The 19,934-nt window shown below is 33.0% G+C and overlaps 2 protein-coding genes and 25 non-coding genes across 27 annotated transcripts; 1 reads left to right on the top strand and 26 right to left on the bottom strand.

Moving 5' to 3' along the window:
- Nucleotides 1-7: 7 nt before the first annotated feature.
- Nucleotides 8-79, bottom strand: Trnah-gug. Its single transcript has one exon. It is a non-coding gene; the product is annotated as a tRNA-His (tRNA).
- An 87-nt stretch (nucleotides 80-166) lies between these two features.
- Trnah-gug lies at nucleotides 167-238 on the bottom strand. The gene has a single exon. It is a non-coding gene; the product is annotated as a tRNA-His (tRNA).
- Nucleotides 239-323: 85 nt separating this feature from the next.
- Trnah-gug lies at nucleotides 324-395 on the bottom strand. Its single transcript has one exon. It is a non-coding gene; the product is annotated as a tRNA-His (tRNA).
- Nucleotides 396-482: 87 nt separating this feature from the next.
- On the bottom strand, nucleotides 483-554 carry Trnah-gug. Its single transcript has one exon. It is a non-coding gene; the product is annotated as a tRNA-His (tRNA).
- Nucleotides 555-641: 87 nt separating this feature from the next.
- Nucleotides 642-713, bottom strand: Trnah-gug. Its single transcript has one exon. It is a non-coding gene; the product is annotated as a tRNA-His (tRNA).
- An 87-nt stretch (nucleotides 714-800) lies between these two features.
- Trnah-gug lies at nucleotides 801-872 on the bottom strand. Its single transcript has one exon. It is a non-coding gene; the product is annotated as a tRNA-His (tRNA).
- Nucleotides 873-959: 87 nt separating this feature from the next.
- Trnah-gug lies at nucleotides 960-1,031 on the bottom strand. The gene has a single exon. It is a non-coding gene; the product is annotated as a tRNA-His (tRNA).
- Nucleotides 1,032-1,118: 87 nt separating this feature from the next.
- On the bottom strand, nucleotides 1,119-1,190 carry Trnah-gug. The gene has a single exon. It is a non-coding gene; the product is annotated as a tRNA-His (tRNA).
- An 87-nt stretch (nucleotides 1,191-1,277) lies between these two features.
- On the bottom strand, nucleotides 1,278-1,349 carry Trnah-gug. Its single transcript has one exon. It is a non-coding gene; the product is annotated as a tRNA-His (tRNA).
- Nucleotides 1,350-1,427: 78 nt separating this feature from the next.
- On the bottom strand, nucleotides 1,428-1,499 carry Trnah-gug. Its single transcript has one exon. It is a non-coding gene; the product is annotated as a tRNA-His (tRNA).
- Nucleotides 1,500-1,584: 85 nt separating this feature from the next.
- Nucleotides 1,585-1,656, bottom strand: Trnah-gug. The gene has a single exon. It is a non-coding gene; the product is annotated as a tRNA-His (tRNA).
- Nucleotides 1,657-1,743: 87 nt separating this feature from the next.
- On the bottom strand, nucleotides 1,744-1,815 carry Trnah-gug. Its single transcript has one exon. It is a non-coding gene; the product is annotated as a tRNA-His (tRNA).
- Nucleotides 1,816-1,902: 87 nt separating this feature from the next.
- Trnah-gug lies at nucleotides 1,903-1,974 on the bottom strand. Its single transcript has one exon. It is a non-coding gene; the product is annotated as a tRNA-His (tRNA).
- Nucleotides 1,975-2,061: 87 nt separating this feature from the next.
- Trnah-gug lies at nucleotides 2,062-2,133 on the bottom strand. Its single transcript has one exon. It is a non-coding gene; the product is annotated as a tRNA-His (tRNA).
- Nucleotides 2,134-2,220: 87 nt separating this feature from the next.
- Trnah-gug lies at nucleotides 2,221-2,292 on the bottom strand. Its single transcript has one exon. It is a non-coding gene; the product is annotated as a tRNA-His (tRNA).
- A 246-nt stretch (nucleotides 2,293-2,538) lies between these two features.
- On the bottom strand, nucleotides 2,539-2,610 carry Trnah-gug. Its single transcript has one exon. It is a non-coding gene; the product is annotated as a tRNA-His (tRNA).
- A 246-nt stretch (nucleotides 2,611-2,856) lies between these two features.
- Nucleotides 2,857-2,928, bottom strand: Trnah-gug. The gene has a single exon. It is a non-coding gene; the product is annotated as a tRNA-His (tRNA).
- An 87-nt stretch (nucleotides 2,929-3,015) lies between these two features.
- Trnah-gug lies at nucleotides 3,016-3,087 on the bottom strand. The gene has a single exon. It is a non-coding gene; the product is annotated as a tRNA-His (tRNA).
- Nucleotides 3,088-3,174: 87 nt separating this feature from the next.
- Trnah-gug lies at nucleotides 3,175-3,246 on the bottom strand. The gene has a single exon. It is a non-coding gene; the product is annotated as a tRNA-His (tRNA).
- Nucleotides 3,247-3,459: 213 nt separating this feature from the next.
- Nucleotides 3,460-3,531, bottom strand: Trnah-gug. Its single transcript has one exon. It is a non-coding gene; the product is annotated as a tRNA-His (tRNA).
- Nucleotides 3,532-3,618: 87 nt separating this feature from the next.
- Nucleotides 3,619-3,690, bottom strand: Trnah-gug. Its single transcript has one exon. It is a non-coding gene; the product is annotated as a tRNA-His (tRNA).
- An 87-nt stretch (nucleotides 3,691-3,777) lies between these two features.
- Trnah-gug lies at nucleotides 3,778-3,849 on the bottom strand. The gene has a single exon. It is a non-coding gene; the product is annotated as a tRNA-His (tRNA).
- Nucleotides 3,850-4,095: 246 nt separating this feature from the next.
- On the bottom strand, nucleotides 4,096-4,167 carry Trnah-gug. Its single transcript has one exon. It is a non-coding gene; the product is annotated as a tRNA-His (tRNA).
- An 87-nt stretch (nucleotides 4,168-4,254) lies between these two features.
- Nucleotides 4,255-4,326, bottom strand: Trnah-gug. The gene has a single exon. It is a non-coding gene; the product is annotated as a tRNA-His (tRNA).
- A 296-nt stretch (nucleotides 4,327-4,622) lies between these two features.
- Trnah-gug lies at nucleotides 4,623-4,694 on the bottom strand. Its single transcript has one exon. It is a non-coding gene; the product is annotated as a tRNA-His (tRNA).
- A 3,095-nt stretch (nucleotides 4,695-7,789) lies between these two features.
- LOC113377499 (charged multivesicular body protein 6-like) lies at nucleotides 7,790-8,865 on the top strand. The gene has a single exon (XM_026617846.1). It carries the CDS (start codon nucleotides 8,028-8,030, stop codon nucleotides 8,652-8,654), a length of 627 nt encoding a protein of 208 aa, XP_026473631.1. The 5' UTR covers nucleotides 7,790-8,027; the 3' UTR covers nucleotides 8,655-8,865.
- A 1,506-nt stretch (nucleotides 8,866-10,371) lies between these two features.
- LOC113375899 (coiled-coil domain-containing protein 186-like) lies at nucleotides 10,372-19,127 on the bottom strand. Its single transcript, XM_026615843.1, has 13 exons — nucleotides 19,091-19,127; nucleotides 17,950-18,158; nucleotides 17,654-17,833; nucleotides 15,649-15,768; nucleotides 15,448-15,556; nucleotides 15,195-15,349; nucleotides 15,037-15,131; nucleotides 14,783-14,963; nucleotides 12,607-12,846; nucleotides 11,117-11,224; nucleotides 10,874-11,050; nucleotides 10,562-10,696; nucleotides 10,372-10,499 (listed from the first exon to the last, which is right to left on the bottom strand). The coding sequence occupies exons 1-13, from the start codon at nucleotides 19,125-19,127 to the stop codon at nucleotides 10,440-10,442; spliced, it is 1,806 nt and encodes a 601-aa protein (XP_026471628.1). The 3' UTR covers nucleotides 10,372-10,439.
- Nucleotides 19,128-19,934: the final 807 nt, after the last annotated feature.

Raw genomic sequence — 19,934 nt, 5'->3', positions numbered from 1 at the left:
AAATGTCTGCCGTGACCAGGATTCGAACCTGGGTTACCACGGCCACAACGTGGGGTCCTAACCACTAGACGATCACGGCTACCTGGGACTGTTTTCAACCGCCCTTTCACGCTGTCGATTCGTTCGGAGGACTAGAATTTCATACCATTAAAAGCCTAAAAATGACTGCCGTGACCAGGATTCGAACCTGGGTTACCACGGCCACAACGTGGGGTCCTAACCACTAGACGATCACGGCTACCTGGACTGTTTTCAACGCCATTTCACGCTGTCGATTCGTTCGGAGGACTAGAATTTCATACCATTAAAAGCCTAAAAATGTCTGCCGTGACCAGGATTCGAACCTGGGTTACCACGGCCACAACGTGGGGTCCTAACCACTAGACGATCACGGCTACCTGTCACTGTTTTCAACCGCCATTTCACGCTGTCGATTCGTTCGGAGGACTAGAATTTCATACCATTAAAAGCCTAAAAATGTCTGCCGTGACCAGGATTCGAACCTGGGTTACCACGGCCACAACGTGGGGTCCTAACCACTAGACGATCACGGCTACCTGTCACTGTTTTCAACCGCCATTTCACGCTGTCGATTCGTTCGGAGGACTAGAATTTCATACCATTAAAAGCCTAAAAATGACTGCCGTGACCAGGATTCGAACCTGGGTTACCACGGCCACAACGTGGGGTCCTAACCACTAGACGATCACGGCTACCTGGGACTGTTTTCAACCGCCATTTCACGCTGTCGATTCGTTCGGAGGACTAGAATTTCATACCATTAAAAGCCTAAAAATGTCTGCCGTGACCAGGATTCGAACCTGGGTTACCACGGCCACAACGTGGGGTCCTAACCACTAGACGATCACGGCTACCTGGGACTGTTTTCAACCGCCCTTTCACGCTGTCGATTCGTTCGTAGGACTAGAATTTCATACCATTAAAAGCCTAAAAATGACTGCCGTGACCAGGATTCGAACCTGGGTTACCACGGCCACAACGTGGGGTCCTAACCACTAGACGATCACGGCTACCTGGGACTGTTTTCAACCGCCATTTCACGCTGTCGATTCGTTCGGAGGACTAGAATTTCATACCATTAAAAGCCTAAAAATGACTGCCGTGACCAGGATTCGAACCTGGGTTACCACGGCCACAACGTGGGGTCCTAACCACTAGACGATCACGGCTACCTTTCATTGTTTTCAACCGCCATTTCACGCTGTCGATTCGTTCGGAGGACTAGAATTTCATACCATTAAAAGCCTAAAAATGTCTGCCGTGACCAGGATTCGAACCTGGGTTACCACGGCCACAACGTGGGGTCCTAACCACCAGACGATCACGGCTACCTGTCACTGCACTTTCACGCCGTCGATTCATTCGGAGGACTAGAATTTCATACCATTAAAAGCCTAAAAATGATCTGCCGTGACCAGGATTCGAACCTGGGTTACCACGGCCACAACGTGGGGTCCTAACCACTAGACGATCACGGCTACCTGGGACTGTTTCAACCGCCATTTCACGCTGTCGATTCGTTCGGAGGACTAGAATTCATACCATTAAAAGCCTAAAAATGACTGCCGTGACCAGGATTCGAACCTGGGTTACCACGGCCACAACGTGGGGTCCTAACCACTAGACGATCACGGCTACCTGGGACTGTTTTCAACCGCCATTTCACGCTGTCGATTCGTTCGGAGGACTAGAATTTCATACCATTAAAAGCCTAAAAATGTCTGCCGTGACCAGGATTCGAACCTGGGTTACCACGGCCACAACGTGGGGTCCTAACCACTAGACGATCACGGCTACCTGTGACTGTTTTCAACCGCCCTTTCACGCTGTCGATTCGTTCGGAGGACTAGAATTTCATACCATTAAAAGCCTAAAAATGACTGCCGTGACCAGGATTCGAACCTGGGTTACCACGGCCACAACGTGGGGTCCTAACCACTAGACGATCACGGCTACCTGGGACTGTTTTCAACCGCCATTTCACGCTGTCGATTCGTTCGGAGGACTAGAATTTCATACCATTAAAAGCCTAAAAATGACTGCCGTGACCAGGATTCGAACCTGGGTTACCACGGCCACAACGTGGGGTCCTAACCACTAGACGATCACGGCTACCTGTCATTGTTTTCAAGCGCCATTTCACGCTGTCGATTCGTTCGGAGGACTAGAATTTCATACCATTAAAAGCCTAAAAATGTCTGCCGTGACCAGGATTCGAACCTGGGTTACCACGGCCACAACGTGGGGTCCTAACCACTAGACGATCACGGCTACCTGGGACTGTTTTCAACCGCCCTTTCACGCTGTCGATTCGTTCGTAGGACTAGAATTTCATACCATTAAAAGCCTAAAAATGACTGCCGTGACCAGGATTCGAACCTGGGTTACAACGGCCACAACGTGGGGTCCTAACCACTAGATGATCACGGCTACCTGGCATTGTTTACAACCGCCCTTTCACGCTGTCGATTCGTTCGGAGGACTAGAATTTCATACTATTAAAAGTTTAAAAATGTCTGCCGTGACCAGGATTCGAACCTGGGTTACCACGGCCACAACGTGGGGTCCTAACCACTAGACGATCACGGCTACCTGGGACTGTTTTCAACCGCCCTTTCACGCTGTCGATTCGTTCATAGGACTAGAATTTCATACCATTAAAAGCCTAAATATGACTTCTGTGACCAAGATTCGAACCTGGGTTACCACGACCACAACGTAGGGTCCTAACCACTAGACGATCACGGCTACCTGGGACTGTTTTCAACCGCCCTTTCATGCTGTCGATTCGTTCGGAGGACTAGAATTTCATACCATTAAAAACCTTAAAATGACTGCCGTGACCAGGATTCGAACCTGGGTTACCACGGCCACAACGTGGGGTCCTAACCACTAGACGATCACGGCTACCTGTCACTGTTTACAACTGCACTTTTACGCTGTCGATTCGTTCGGAGGACTAGAATGTCATACCATTAAAAGCCTAAAAATGACTGCCGTGACCAGGATTCGAACCTGGGTTACCACGGCCACAACGTGGGGTCCTAACCACTAGACGATCACGGCTACCTGTCACTGTTCACAACTGCACTTTCACGCCGTCGATTCGTTCGGAGGACTAGAATTTCATACCATTAAAAGCCTAAAAATGACTGCCGTGACCAGGATTCGAACCTGGGTTACCACGGCCACAACGTGGGGTCCTAACCACTAGACGATCACGGCTACATAGGACTGTTTACAACAGCCCTTTCACGCTGTCGATTTGTTCGGAGGACTAGAATTTCATACCATTAAAAACCTTAAAATGACGGCCACAACGTGGGGTCCTAACCACTAGACGATCACGGCTACCTGTCACTGTTCACAACTGCACTTTCACGCCGTCGATTCGTTCGGAGGACTAGAATTTCATACCATTAAAAGCCTAAAAATGTCTGCCGTGACCAGGATTCGAACCTGGGTTACCACGGCCACAACGTGGGGTCCTAACCACTAGACGATCACGGCTACCTGGGACTGTTTTCAACCGCCATTTCACGCTGTCGATTCGTTCGGAGGACTAGAATTTCATACCATTAAAAGCCTAAAAATGTCTGCCGTGACCAGGATTCGAATCTGGGTTACCACGGCCACAACGTGGGGTCCTAACCACTAGACGATCACGGCTACCTTTCATTGTTTTCAAGCGCCATTTCACGCTGCCGATTCGTTCGGAGGACTAGAATTTCATACCATTAAAAGCCTAAAAATGTCTGCCGTGACCAGGATTCGAACCTGGGTTACCACGGCCACAACGTGGGGTCCTAACCACTAGACGATCACGGCTACCTGGCACTGCTTACAAATTCCCCTTCAGGCTGTCGATTCATGCAGAGGACTAGAATTTCATACGATTAAAAGTCTAAAAATGACTGTTGTGACCAGAATTCGAACCTAGATTACCACGGCCACAACGTGGGGTCCCAACCACTAGATGATCACGGCTACCTGGCGTTGTTTACAACCGCCCTTTCACGCTATCGATTCGTTCGGAGGACTAGAATTTCATACCATTAAAAGCCTAAAAATGTCTGCCGTGACCAGGATTCGAACCTGGGTTACCATGGCCACAACGTGGGGTCCTAACCACTAGACGATCACGGCTACCTGGGACTGTTTTCAACCGCCCTTTCACGCTGTCGATTCGTTCGTAGGACTAGAACTTCATACCATTAAAAGCCTAAAAATGACCGCCGTGACCAGGATTCGAACCTGGGTTACCACGGCCACAACGTGGGGTCCTAACCACTAGACGATCACGGCTACCTGTCACTGTTCACAACTGCACTTTCACGCCGTCGATTCGTTCGGAGGACTAGAATTTCATACCATTAAAAGCCTAAAAATGTCTGCCGTGACCAGGATTCGAACCTGGGTTACCACAGCTACCTGTCACTAGAGTTTCATACCATTAAAAGCCTAGAAATGACTTCCGTAACCAGGATTCGAACCTGGGTTACCACGGCCACAACGTGGGGACCTAACCACTAGACGATCACGGCTACCTGGGACTGTTTACAACCACTAGAATTTCATACCATTAAAAGCCTAAAAATGTCTGCCGTGACCAGGATTCGAACCTGGGTTACCACGGCCACAACGTGGAATCCTAACCACCAGACGATAACGGCTAGCTGGGACTGTTAACAGCTGCCCTTTCACGCTGTCGATTCGTTCGGAGGACTAGAATTTCATACCATTAAAAGCCTAAAAATGACTGCAATGACCAGGATTCGAACCTGGGTTACCACGGCCACAACGTGGGGTCCCAACTACTAGACGATGACGGCTACCTGGGTCACGTTACAATAATTCTTTCATGCTATTGATTTTTTCGGAGCACTAGAATTTCGTTCCATAAGAAATTCTAGAATGACTGCCGTGACCCGGATTCGAACGCGGGCTACCCCGGCCACGACTTGGGGTCCCAACCACTAGACGATCAGGGCTAGCTGGGACCGTTAACAGCTGCCCGTTCACGCTGTCGATTCGTTCGGAGGACTAGAATTTCATACCATTAAAAGCCTAAAAATGACTGCCGCGACCACGATTCGAACCTGGGTTACCTCGGCGACAACGTGGGGTCCCAACCACCAGACGATAATGGGACTCGTTACAATTGGCCTTTCATACTATAAATTTGTTTGGAGGACTAGAATTGCGTACCATAAAAAGCGTAAAAATGACTGCCGTAACTGCGATTCGAACCTGGGTTACCACGGCTGCAACGTGGGACCCTAACCATCATACGATCACGGCTACCTGGGACTAGTAATTTTCAGCCATAATCCACAGAAACTAAATCTACCTAATTGACCCGAATGTAACACGAAAAGAACCCTTGCGAATTGACCTATTATACCCAAAAATTTTGATTTTTCAAATGGAAAGTACCTCTCTTCATGCAGTAAAAAAAATCAATATAAAAACTGTACTTCAGTATTATAGTAATGATAGTAAATTTACAGAAAGAGCATTTGCATGACGTACCCCCCCTGTCCACACTTAAATATAAACTTCATAGGTTCCTAGCCTATGAAGTTTAGGGATAAATGATTTAGTGATTTCCAATTATTAATCAATTGATGTAAAAAAACGAAAAAAGTATAAGAAAGAAAGGTACTTTCATAATGCCACCCCATTAAGCTCTAAACAAAAATACGCGAATAGCTCCAAAAAAAAGTACGACCACAGATTTTAAAGTGGAAACACCGCCTAATTTGACCTTAACTGGAGACTATCATAATTGATCATAATACAACGATGGTAATAACCATATAGTAGTCATAATAATACAATATAAATTACAATATAATATCATATAACTAATGATATATATATATATATATATATATATATATATATTTATATAAAATTAAATAAAATAAAATTATACCATATACCATATAATAAAATAACCATATAGTAGTCATAATAATACAATATAAATTACAATATAATATCATATAACTAATGATATATATATATATATATATATATATATATATATATATATAAAATTAAATAAAATAAAATTAAATTAAATAATATATATATATATATATATATATATTACTTTTCTCACATTTGATTTTTCTTTCGTTCATGCACGCATCCTTCAATACTGGATTTAGGTCCTGATCAGTCTTGAGTATATAAGTTTCTAGCAATGCTTTAGGTAAGACCCATTAAATGAGATTAAAAACAAATTTTCTTAAAAATAGGGATGAACATACAATACTGCTAAGTATTGACTCGAATGTAACGCGAAAAGAACCCTCGCGAAATGACTTAATGTATCCAAAAGTTCCAATTTTCAAAATAGAAAGAACCTCTCATCGTTAAGAATAAAAATCAATATAAAAACTTTATTTCAGTATTATAGCGATGATTGTAAATTTAGAGAAAGAGCATTTACATGATGTACCCCCCTTGATCCACCAAGTACACACTTAAATAAAAACTTCATAGGTTTCCAGTCTGTGAAGTTTAGGGGCAAATCATTTAGTAATTTGCAGTTGCTTTTTTGGTAGGCCCAATCAATAAGGCATTTGATTTGAAAAATATTCTAAGATTTTTTATCATTTTATGATTAGAGTTCTGTTTTGACAGATGTACCCTTGCTTCCTTTTTCTGTTTCCTCGGCTGAACTTTGTGCCAGTGATTTACCTCGATTTGTTCTTCGTTTCGTATTTCTATGAACGACTGACGTCTTGGCAAACCATTTTTCTCATTAAGCTGACTGTTTCATATAATTTGGGAGCTTCGGTTTCTTGAGACCTCGCTTGTGCCCTGCCGTTCACTTTTCTCTACAGGGGACTTCATTTATCACTACTTCAACCTTATCATCCATGGTTCGGCCTATTTCCTCTATCTATTGGTTGTCTAAATCAATATTTTTTTATTACAGCAACATAGTGCCAGCTTGTATCTTCAACTCTTTATGTATGTTTGACTTTGATTTGACAATCTTGTGCAGTTCATTTATCAATTTTCTACAAGGGTTCTACTTTATAATTTACAACGTGTTTTATTAGATGCACTGATTGTACCAACAGAAAATACAAATCGAGTTTTTGAGAGAACGGAGTACCCGATTTGAATGATCTAAAAAACAATCAATTTGTAATGATTGGGAGAACAGGTGATTAGTTAGATTAGTACAGAGCTAAATGTGCAAAAATATCAATTTTTGAGAGAGCTAAGCGTCCGATTTGAATGATTCAAAGAACTTTCTGCTTGTTTTAACAAAATAATTGCTTTTGAAAAAAAAAATTGTTTCAATTTTTTTTCCAAAAAAATTTTTTTTTGTATATCAAAAATAATTCAAATTTTAATTTTAATTCTAACTAAAGTTCTAATATACTTTAAACAAATAATTTCAATTTTGCAATTCAATTTATATAATTCTTATGAATATTAGACAATGTTACAGTATTCATAAAAATCTATTTGAAAACACTTAATATTCCTCGAACATTTCGTTACTGTACGGGAAGTTTCAGCAATTTGCCTTAAGACACGATGCCCACATAAATAAAAGAAGAGCCTGATTGCCGATACGATAAACAGCGCTATTGTGTGCGAAACTGAAACTTGATAAACATTCAAGTGAAACTTTATGCTTATTTATCTATGCTTGCATGGCTTATCTATGGTTTATCTGAATGAAACGTCAATTGTCTCGGAAAATAACCTCTCAAACATTTTTGACCGTTGACAGAAAATAATTTAGTGGATTGGTGCAGCTGCATAGAATGATAATAAACACTTTGATGTTAGGTTAATAATATTAATGTAATAAATATAAAAAAACGATAGATTTGATTAAATATTTTATGATATTGTAATCACAAAAAAAACTAAGTTTCGTAGACTGGTCACGCCCACGTTTACCAAAATAATCTGCTAGAAAGCAATCTTTTGACTGTATGGTATGATTGTTGACATTATTAGACAAAATCATGGGTGCGTTATTCGGGAAACATAAAAAGACACCAAGTAGGATTACAGAACAAGATAAAGCAATTTTGCAATTGAAACAGCAGAGAGATAAATTAAAACAATTTCAAAAACGTATCGAGCTGTCTCTCGAGAAGGATAGGGAGCTAGCTAAAAAATGTTTATTAAATGGCAGGAAGGATAGGGCAAAATGTTTACTAAGAAAAAAGAAATACCAAGAGCAGTTACTTAAAAACACTGATGCCCAATTAGAGAATTTAGAAAAAATGGCAATGGACATAGAATTTGCTCAAGTTGAAATACAAGTTATGGATGGTCTTAAACAAGGAAATTTAGCTTTGAAAAAGGTTCATGAAGTCCTCACTTTAGATGAAATTGAACAAATATTAGATGATACTAGGGAAGCCGTAGATAAGCAAAATGAAATAGACAGCCTCTTGACAGGTGTTTTAAGTCAAGAAGATGAAAATGCTGTTGAAGAAGAGCTTAATATGTTAATGGAGTTAGAAGAATTGGATGAGAATGTAGAAGTTGATATTAACCTACCAGATGTACCATCAGAAGAGTTGCCTCAACACAAAGAGAAGGCGCCCGAGAAACAAAGAATTGCAGTTGCGCTAGAATCATAAAATTCTATATTTTAAACTAGTTGCAAAGAAGAGATTTGAAGATACCTTGTATTAAATATGTACATATGTATATAAAACACACATGTAAATTTGCACAAAACTCACATGTAAATTTTAAACAAAGCCTATGAATTTGAAGTTATATGCTTTAATTGTTATCTATATTATGTATATTGCACATCCATACTTAATATTAATTTTATCTGTAACTCGCCAGTGATAATTTGATTGCAAGCTTGAATGCAAAAGAAATAAATTTTTCATGTATTTCACTTTTAATTTTAACTTATTACACACTATTTTATACAATTACTCTTGTACTTGATTTGATAATATGTTTAATGGTTCTTCATTCACAACCATTATATAAAATAAATTATTGTGATTCACATTACATATACATCAAAGATTCTTTTCTCAATTCAACCTGTTGAATATAATTGTTAATTATGAGCAACACAACACTCAGATTTTCCACTTTATTTATAATTTTTAATGTTTTGAAATTACACTGAAAATGAGCCATACCAAGGCCTCGAAACATCTGTAATTATTAAATAAAGTGTGTGCAAATATGTGAGTGTTGTGTTGTTCATAATTAACATTTAATATTCATTCCACTCATATCACAAAATTCTATATATATATATTTATATATTATAGTCGGTCTTATCATACTCTGCTCCAGAGACGTGTTATATCCGATGACTACGACCACGTGTTTTCTTTTCAAATGTCATATTAAATATCCAATATTTGAACAAAATTTCATTTTGTTTTACCATATTTTAGGTGAAAGTAATTCCAGATAGTACTGGTTTTACGTCTCATTGCCATTTCTGTGATGATAAATTCACTTACTTATTTTATTGCTCCAGTTAAAAATAAACATTTTTTTAACTTGGTGATTGATCCTATGACTCATTTATTTTGCAATGTTTTTAGTTCGTAAAAACGAAAATTTTAAAATCAATTTTATAAAAAAAAGTTCAATTTTATAATTATTCATATAATTTTATAATTGTATATAATTGTTTTTATATAAATAAAAAAAATGTAAACGTATGTATATGTAAAAACAATACATTTTTTAAAAAATATTTTTCAAAAAAAAAAAAAAAAATACCTCACATTTCCCCCTCTTCTACTATTTCCATTTCAAGGATTAATTGTAATTATAAGAATTATTACTTTTACACAATATATAATATAATAATAAATGTTTTTTTTTATAATTTGTAAAAAAACAAAACAAATTAAATGCATTTGTGTAATAAAATTAAATACTTATTGGTAATATTATTATGTAACCTTTAAAATCATAAAGTTGTCAGTGAGACAAAAAAGCGACCTCTTCTTTCGACACAAATTTTTCTTTGCATTTGTAAAAAACCACAAGAAAATGTCTATACGCGTTACAAGATCTAAGTCCAGATTAGAGAAGTCGGATATGATAAATTCTTGAATAGAGCTCCGCTCAGATTGTATATCCGTATAATATATATATATATATATATATATATATATATATATATATATATATATATATATCTTGTAAATCAATGACAATAGAATGCAATGGCAAAGATAACATATATTCTTATTATTTTCTTATAATGTCTATAAAATGCATCATGTAAGTAACAATATATAAATTATCAATAAGAAATTAATTAACAATGGAAAGTCATGAAGTGAAATTTTAACAATAAATTAATTTGTACAACCTACATGATTATTACATATATTTTTTTGGTACTTTTTGTACTATCTAAAAATACTTTATTACAGTTGATTTATTTTATTCAAACGCATCACTTCTGATGCCAATGTATCAACATTTTCCTGAAACAAAATTTAATTAAATCGAGAAATAAATAGCTGAAACTATGAAATGCTATACTTACTTTCAAAGCTACATTTTTTAGTAGTGTATCTTCTAGCAGAGCTTGCAAGTTTTTGTTCATAATTTGAGACATTTCAAGAGTTATTTCAGAATCTTCTTTTGGAAACTCAGACTTTGATAATACTGACATATCAGACTAAAAGAAAAAGTAATGCTTTCAAAAATTTTTACTAACAATAAGTATAACTTATTAAGTGTAACTTATTGTTAGACTGCATTAAACATATGTTGATTATATTAAATGCAACTTTGGATATACATTACTTTTTATGTAGTTTTCAAAATAAAATATCATAAGCTATGTTTTACTTACTTTGGAATAATTAGTTCTTAATAATAAATTCTGCATGACACGTGTTTTATTTTGAATTTCTGCAACAAGAGCTTTACAATGTTCTTCCAAGAAATCTAGTTTTTCAGCTTGTTTTGCTTTGATTTTCTGCAATTTCAGAATTCTTTCCAAAAGTATTTCTATATCTTGATTATTAGTCTGCAACAATAACTAATCATTATTTGATATATAAAATTTTCAAGCTATAACACCAAAAAAATTTACTTGTGGTGTTATTGTAGTTTCAATTGAACTCAGTGAAGAGTTTGAGCCTTTGTTAACTCCTTTTTCTACCTGATTTTTTTTGACTTGCTGTAATTCTCTATTCAATTCCTGTGAAGGGCAAAGTATACAATTAAAATTTAAATACCAAAAATACTGTGGCTACAATAGCATATTATTTTTCTAATACATATAATGACTCCAAAACCACACCCTATGTCGAATCGCTCGTATCTCAAAACCAAGATTTTGAATTTTAAAATTTACGTATATGGTTCAAACACATGTCCTCGACATTCTCGATAGTATGGAATAACCGATTTGTATGATCGCGAGGCGTTTTTGCAAAAGGCAATTTTGCAGTTTGAAAATTATTAAAAAAAATCAAAGTTTCAAAAAAAAGTCAAATTTTCGAAATTTTTCATCATTTTCAAAAAAAAAACTAAATTTTGAAAAACTTAAACAAAATTAAAAAAAAAATCTTACAAAAATTTGAGCATATTTCAAAATTTTCAAATAAATCAAGTATTTTCAAAAATTTCCAAATTCTCAAAGAATTTAAAAAAAAAACGGTTTATTTAAAAAAGTTGAATGAACAAATATTGAATATTTTCATTTGTCGAATGTTTAATTACGGTCTGGCAATTTGCCTTAAGGCACAATAACACCCACTAGATAATATAATTATCATTCATGATATTGTGGTGATGAGTAACATTCTTCTTTAAGCTATTCTGATGCTCGAACTGTTGCAACTTCTTAGGCGTAATTTTTAATTTTAACTAATTTTTAAATAATATTTTATATTTAACTTTTTTTTAAATAAGTAAATAGTTGCCCTTGTAGTATACAATGTCCCTTTTCGGCCGACTATTGTATTGTATTCATGGGCCCAACATGCCCTTGTAGTATACAATATCCCTTTTCGGCCGACTATTGTAAATTCATCAAATTTATTGAATGTCCTTTACTGGACAGTTGTAAATAAAAGAGATAATAAAAAAAATAAAAAAACATTTAGAGCTACGAAAGCTGCTTATAAATAATTGTAAGGAGCTCAGTTGAAGATATACCCCTTATCAACTTTAATTCAAGTGGCAAGGCCCTTTTTTGGACTCATGGTTATAAAAGTAAATATTTTGTAGATGTACAAAAAGCCTCAAAAATTATTTATGTAGGTTGATTGTTACTAGACAATTATTATTTTCATATAAATGAAATGGCTGACTATAAAATAATTTACTATTATAAAAAAATATTTCTATGACAGGAAGATCATTGTTACAACTAACTTAATATTTTTCTAGAAACTCTTACTCGCCCAATGCTATCTCAAAACACACCTATGTCAGGTCACTCGAAAGTCAGAGTACCTACTTTCTTTATACTTGTTATAATGGGGGTACCGCAGTATGTAATTTACTTGAATTCCCTGATTGATTGAAAAAACATAAATGACTGAATTTTGCATAAGTATAAAAATATAAATCAACCTTTACTACTGCGGAATGTTTTCTCTTCAGAACTTGCACCTCGCCCTGAGATTCGGCTAATTTGAGTTGTATCTTTTCTAATGATTCAGTTTTACTCGCCAGATGTCTGACTAGAACATCACGCTCATTTTTATATTTAGTTTGCTCGCTAAGCAGATCTTTTTGCAGAGCTGTCATCTTCTGTGTTTGTTCATTTAATGCTAATTTCAACATATCTTTCTCAGTGCAATGACCTAATACCTAAATAAAAAATAATGGATCAAATTACAATCACAATGCAAACTTTCTAGTTTATATATATATATATATATATATATATATATATATATATATATATATATATATTTATATATATATATATATATATATATAAATTTTTAACTTTATACGTAATTTGAATTTTATGAATCAATCAATTCAATTTTGTGCTTTAGAAAAATTTTAGTACTACATATAAAACATTATATATTAATTATTTAAATAATTTTATTTTATTTTTTTAATTATTATTTGGTATTTTATAAAATACAAAAATAAACCAGCTGTAAGTGGCATTGAAACGATTATAGTGCCCCTATACAAACTGTTATGTTATAACAGCGCGGCTCATTATTCCAAACTTTTATAATTTATAATAATAATTTTTATAATTCAACCACTTTACGTAGGTGAGTATTTTGGGGTGTGTGTTTAGACCATAAACTATTATCTCCGTTATAAATTTCATTAAAAAATCGAAAAAAAAAATGTTTTTCAACATTTAATTAAGAAGTAACGACCCGATCGACATATACTAAGCAGCTGTCTTCCCAAATGATATCTTTAGACTAGTTTTTGAATTTCTAAAATCGGTTCTGATATTTTTACGAGAACGTGAACAAAAAAGTTTGCACTACCTTGGTTATTCTAAAAAAATAGACTCGGTCGATCGTCTCTAAATCAAACAAAAATGTATACCCGTATAAAGGCATCTTTCAGCTATATTTTTAAAATAATTACAAGTAAAAATATTTAATATAGAAAAAGTAACAGCCGATCTGCGGGAGGAAAAATCTTCGGTTAATCACTAGAAAATATATTTAAGAAGATCCTGTCAAAATGTAAGGCTAATCGGATTAGCTGTTTTCTAATTATATTGGTCACCGATTTTGAAAACACCATTTCGAGAAAAACGCGTTTAAAGTTTGAAAAGCAATTGCATGGTATAAAAAAACTGTTTTTTCATTTTCCATGGTGTCACCTATTGCAGGGCCATATGAAGGAGCCTCCACCGATTCGCAAACTTCTAATAACTCGAGCTGGTGTTGTCTGCGAGCCATTCTTTCATCTCGGGTGCTCTCTAAAATTATCTCGCGCTGTTTATCTTCTTTTTGGGCATTTGAATGCGTATTGAGCCCAAATTGTAATTTATATTGCCTTCATATAATTCAGTAGTGATTCCATTATTTCATTAAATATGCCGTTGGTTATGTATGCAGCGTTTTTCACAGTTTTCGAACCGGTCGAAAAAAATTTCACATTTTACATATTCAGAAATTGATTTAAACACTGTTATAAAATTTAGAATACTAATTCGACTAAACAGTCAAAAATGTTTGTGAATTGTTGTCAAAAATTACATGTAAATAAGTCTTCCTGTTATTTTTTATATATTTTTGCTGGATCACTAACTACTTTCTTCGGTCTCAGCCGTGTTTTCCTTTTCAAATTTGCGTGTAACTTGCGAAAATATTCACCAGAATGATATGAAATTTTTTGTGTGTATTCTCAAATATATTTACATTGAGAAAAATAAATAAAAAAAATAAATTTTTAGAAAATCCTAAGTGTATATAACCCCTTAAAGTAATTAAAAGTTTGAACATTTTTTTTTTTGAAATGGCTTTTAAATTTTTGAAATCGGTTCAACCGTTTTTGATGCTACATCGACAAAAGGTCAAAATCGGCTCACTTACATACACACACATACTTTTACCAAGTATAATCTCAAACGATTAAGAATGACTTGAAACATCGTGAAAATATAAAATTAGCAATTTGGAATTTTTTATGAAAACAAACTTTTCTTCTAGGATGTTAACAATGTAAAATCAATTCAATTAAAATTATTACATTTATAAAATACAAAATCAAATATCCAATCTGCAAAATGTAGAGATAAAAAAAAATTTCTTACCATAGCCTCTAAAGATGAAAATTTTGATTGAAGTGCAACATTTTTTTCTGTTACTGATTTTGTAAATTGTAACATTTCATCTTCTTTCTTACGACTTTCTGCTAATTCAGTTGTTAATTCTTCATATAGCGTTTTAAACTTTTCAATTTCTTGTTCATTATTCAAGATAGTAGTCTGCGCTCTAAAGAAATTTAAGAATTGATTTTTAGTATTGAATTTGAAACACAAGGAATATATATATTTGTATTACTTACTCAAATATTTGCTTATGTGCAATTTCTAACTCTTTGCTTCTAGTTTCTTGATAATTAAGTTCCTTTTGTTCTATTTCTAATTCCAATTCAGTAATCTGTTTCAATGAAAAAAATGTGGTTAGTAAAAAAAAAAATCAGATTTATATTTTCCAACTTACTCTTTGAGTTAGTTCAGCAATACTCTTTTTAGCATTTTCATTATCAGAAGTAACTTGAGCAAGTTGTGATTGCAATTCATTGCATTTACTATTGAGATCATTATTTTTGTGTCTTTCTAAAATTAATTGAGCCTGAGATTCTGTTAGAAGTTTTCCTATAAAAATTTGTGCAAAAATTAGTTCTTGAAACAACAAATATTAAATATTCGTTATAATTAATATTATAAATTATTCTCAGTTGTTCACTACTGACCTACTGAGACTAATTTTTGTGAGTCTTGAGAAGCTTGTTCATTACTTTGTATATTTTCCTGTAGTTTATCTAACTGGGCACGTAATTGGCCACAATTTTTTTCGACAGCCTGCATAAAAAAATAATATCAAGTTAATTAATAATAGTAATATAACAATAAATACATAAAACATGATTAATTAATTTGATCTTTAAACTTACTACTCGAGATTCGACTTCTTGTTTATAGCTATTTAATGCAGCTTTTAATTTATTCTGTAAAATTCCACATTCTAATTTAATTTGTTCCTTTTCCTTGTTTGCATTTAGTAACTCATGTGTCTGGAAAATAAGATATTTAAATATTTAATCCACAACTTGAATAAATTCTTTAATAATTTTCTTGTTTTTTTTTCAACATTTTATTTTTTCAAGGTATAATTTTTTTCTGTTATTTTATTTTCATATGATTTGTTTCTTGTATAAATTTTTCTATGCCCAATTATTTCTGTATAAATGTTTCAATATTAAATATTTTATATTGAATTTACATACATAATATTCAGCATTCTAAATTATTCAGTTTTCTTATGTACAGTGGTATCCCGACACACAAGTTTAATTTGTTCTGTAACTAAGCTCATATGTCGATTCGTTCATATCTCAAAATAATTTTTCCCATAGAAAAACATTAAAATGCCATTAATTCGTTCCATTACTGTATTTATTGTTAAGTTTTTTTAATTATTAAATATAAATTTACTATTTACTGTTATAATTATTGTTTCTTCCTTTCCATTCAAAATGAGTTGGTCTCATACTCAAACTGTTTCAACTTTTTTGACATTTTTATCCACAATCTTTTAGAGCTTAGAAAACTGCTTATAAATTATTGTAAGGCCATCAGCTGGAATTCTATCCTTTATCAACCATGAGGAAGTGTTACGCTCGTACATTCTCATCATCCTCATATTTAAGTTCATGAAGGAGAAGTTTGTTTTCATCAAAAAAATCGATTCGCTATTTTTATTTTTTCTCGACGTTTTAAGCCAATCTGAATCGAATGAGACCAAATTTGTGAAAAATATGTGTGTATGTGAACAGATTTTTTGCCGTAAATCGACGTTTTCTCAAAAACGGCTGGACCGATTTTAAAAATTTAAAAGCCATTCGATGTATCTCGATGAGGACTATCGAGTTTTGCACTACGATCGGTTGAGCCGTTTCTTTGTAAATCGCAGAAAAGTGAAAGATTTTTCATCCACCGAGCCGTTTTCTTGTAATTAACTGTTGAAAAAAGAAAAATTTAAGCCGATTTTTATGGAACTTTTTTGGCGATATATATCATGGTCTTATAGAACTTACTGAAATATTACGGCCTTACGACAAGTAGTTTAATTTAAAAAATATATCAAAGCTTGAGAAAATGAGTAGTTTTTTTGACGTTTGTTAAAATTAAAATTAGATTTACTTGGTATAATGATAGAGTACCTGATCTTAATAAACATACTAAACCATTAAAGTCCTACGAAAACTGGTTCAATTATAAAAATTGTTGATTTTTGAAAATTCGCATTCAGAAAATACTTCGAGTTAACGGCTTCATTCGTTTTCAATTATGTGTAACAAATCCACTCGTAATACTTTTAATCACTCATGAATTAATTTATTTTTTATTCATTAAGTCGATTATTTACACATATCGAGAAGTTCATGTAACTTACCTCAAAGCAAAATATTAATACCAACTAGTTTCCAATAATTTCATACTTTAATTCAAAAGACATGATCATTTTTTTGTTTGGACCCACGGTTATAAAAGTAAATATTTTGTAAATGTACAAAAACGAGAACTCAACATATATAACTATACAATAAAAATTGATATATTGGCATGGGTAAGTCGCTACTACACAATTAATATTTGTACATAATTTAAATGAATGACAATAAAAAAAATTGGTATCATAAAACAGTCAAATTATTTCTGTGGCAGGAAAATCATTACTAATCTTTGTTACAACTGACAAATTTTTCATATTTTCATATTGTCATTAACATTTTTCAAAAAAACTCTTACTTGCTCAAAGCCCGTGTCTCAAATTTTGCTCATATGTGGAAACAACGAATCACTACTTTGGCGGCTCGTATTTCAAAACACTCGTATGTCAGGCCGCTTGTAAGTCGGGGGTACCACTGTAAATCTAAATTACAATCCAGCGCATACCTTTGCATCTAACAATGAACAAATTCGAGTCTTTTCATTATAAGTCCGTTTCAATTTCGATTCTAGTATTTCATTTTCCTTCTTTAACTTGTCAATATCTATATTTGATTTTTCACTAACTGCAAATCTAACTACGGCTTCTTCCTTTTCTTTGATAGCTTTCTCTAGTCGTTTCCGCAACTAAAAATAATGCATTAAGTATCAGAAAAATGTTAATTCACAAATCGAAATAACCTAACAATTAAATTGCAAATATATAATATAAAAATATAAAATTAAATTATCAAGTCCCGTACATTTGAAATTTTGATATCCATTTCATATTGTTGCTCCTTAAACAGAGCTTCTGCAATAACTGAATCATCCTTTAATTTTTTAATCTCTTTCTTTTGAGTATCCAATTCACTTTCTAACTTCTGGCAATTTTGTATGCATATTGTATGTAAATTCTCGTCTGGTACATCTTCCTTTTCGCCATTTGCAGATTCAATTGATGTACCTTTCTCTAGACATATGTAAAATTATTAGTTTGTTAATAATTGTATGTTTAAAAATTTATGATAATAAAACTTGTAACATGATAAGTTTCACAAATAAAAGTATTTGTTTATTAGTAATAATAAATATCACTTATTAAAATTATTCAGCATCTGATATAACTTGTTAAGCATATATGACTATATAAAACACATATTTAAATTATTAAGAAAAATCTATACAACTATAACTTGTAAACAATGTTTTAACAATATAAATCAACCAAAAAATCCTTTTTGATCAAAATAACAAATTTGATAAGAATAAAAAACAAATAAAAATGGTTTTGCATACAGACTAAATAAATTTAGATTGAACATAATCTAAACAAAGAACTTCGAATGATAATTGAAATAATATTTTAATTAATTCTAAATTATGCTCACTTTTTTTATTACTAAGTAATTGACTTCTGAAACAAGTAAATCTATTATAATAGAAAATAGATATCACTATTGCTTGACACCAGGTTGTTCAAAACGTGGAATTAAACCTACGATTTTGTGGTTGAACGACTAGAACTCTGCAAATTTTGCCACTAATTTTCCATTTAAAATTACTAACCATTTTTTGGGTTGATTATTATAATAGAAAGATAGTTGTTATAATATTTGTCTATATAGTTTAAGAAAATATATGTGTAAACTACATTTTTAGATGTAAAATTCAATTATTATTCAATTCAGAAATTCAGAAGTTCCTTCAGTTCTAGAGTAATGTTTGAGATAATTACAGTAAGTACTAAAATTAAGAAATACGAATTGATAGAGTATGCTAGTAAAGTAAGATTAATTTATAAGTTTTTTTTTTTTAATTAGGATTTCAGAAACACCTGTTTATTTCGATGATGTGCATACTAACCAAACATTAAGTTACGTAATAACAGAACTTTGGAAATACCTTCAGTTAAAACCAAATTTGTTTCACGCGCACTCATGTTCAAAATATCAAAATAATAAATGAATTTGCTTCTGAGATTGATATCTTTGGCCTGTCGGTGACAAATATGAAAAATCAAGCCAGAAAAATTATCCTTAAATGACTGACTTAAGTAGTGATTTATAGTTATTAAATGTTTAATTTTATTAGTTTTTATTTGATGTTATATATTTGTAGTTATGTATAGTTATATATATTAAGTGTTATGTATATATCTACTATGTATCTATCAAAGCTATCTATGAACTCTTAATACTCAATTTATCTCACATATTATCTTTAGTTTATAATTGTACTCTTTAAAATGTAATTATATTGTATTATTGCCCTTGGGCGTTGAATAAATAAATAAATAAATAATTAAATAAATAGATAAATTATTGTTGTATTATCATTAATTGAATATAATTAAATTGTGTGCAGCGGTTACGGAATTATGTCAGGAGCCCATTTTTAACAAAATCAAAGACAAACTCAAGGTTTGTTTAGGAAAAGCACCGACAATTTCTACAAATGAAAGTCTACAATGTAATACGATGTTCTAAATTTCTTACAATTAAATTATCCATTTTTAACAAATCTTTTACATTTTCACTTTGATGTAATATATTACATTTACCTTATGTACTTAATTTATTTTATTAACATTTGATATAATTGAAGAAATAATTGTTAAATGACATGATAAAACTACTAAATATTGACAAGGAAGTTTTTATTCATGGTATCTGTTAATTTTTTTATTAAATATTTAAATTTTTTTCGGGATTCTCTCTAATTTTCAGTATTAAACATTTAATATGTA

This window comes from Ctenocephalides felis, unplaced genomic scaffold (assembly GCF_003426905.1).
Source record: "Ctenocephalides felis isolate EL2017-DRISC unplaced genomic scaffold, ASM342690v1 CF-g0.4_SCAFFOLD_01886, whole genome shotgun sequence".
Classification (NCBI taxonomy): domain Eukaryota; kingdom Metazoa; phylum Arthropoda; class Insecta; order Siphonaptera; family Pulicidae; genus Ctenocephalides; species Ctenocephalides felis.
This window is presented reverse-complemented; position numbering and strand designations above follow the sequence as displayed.

Coding starts and splice junctions, on each gene's coding strand:
- LOC113377499 (XM_026617846.1), top strand. CDS start 8,028: ATGGGTGCGTTATTCGGGAAACATAAAAAGACACCAAGTAGGATTACA.
- LOC113375899 (XM_026615843.1), bottom strand. CDS start 19,127: ATGAGTGCGCGTGAAACAAATTTGGTTTTAACTGAAG. Junction 15,350..15,447: donor ACAAAAATTAGTCTCAGTAG/GTCAGTAGTGAA, acceptor AAATTTTTATAG/GAAAACTTCTAACAGAATCT. Junction 10,697..10,873: donor TAAGAACTAATTATTCCAAA/GTAAGTAAAACA, acceptor TTTTTCTTTTAG/TCTGATATGTCAGTATTATC.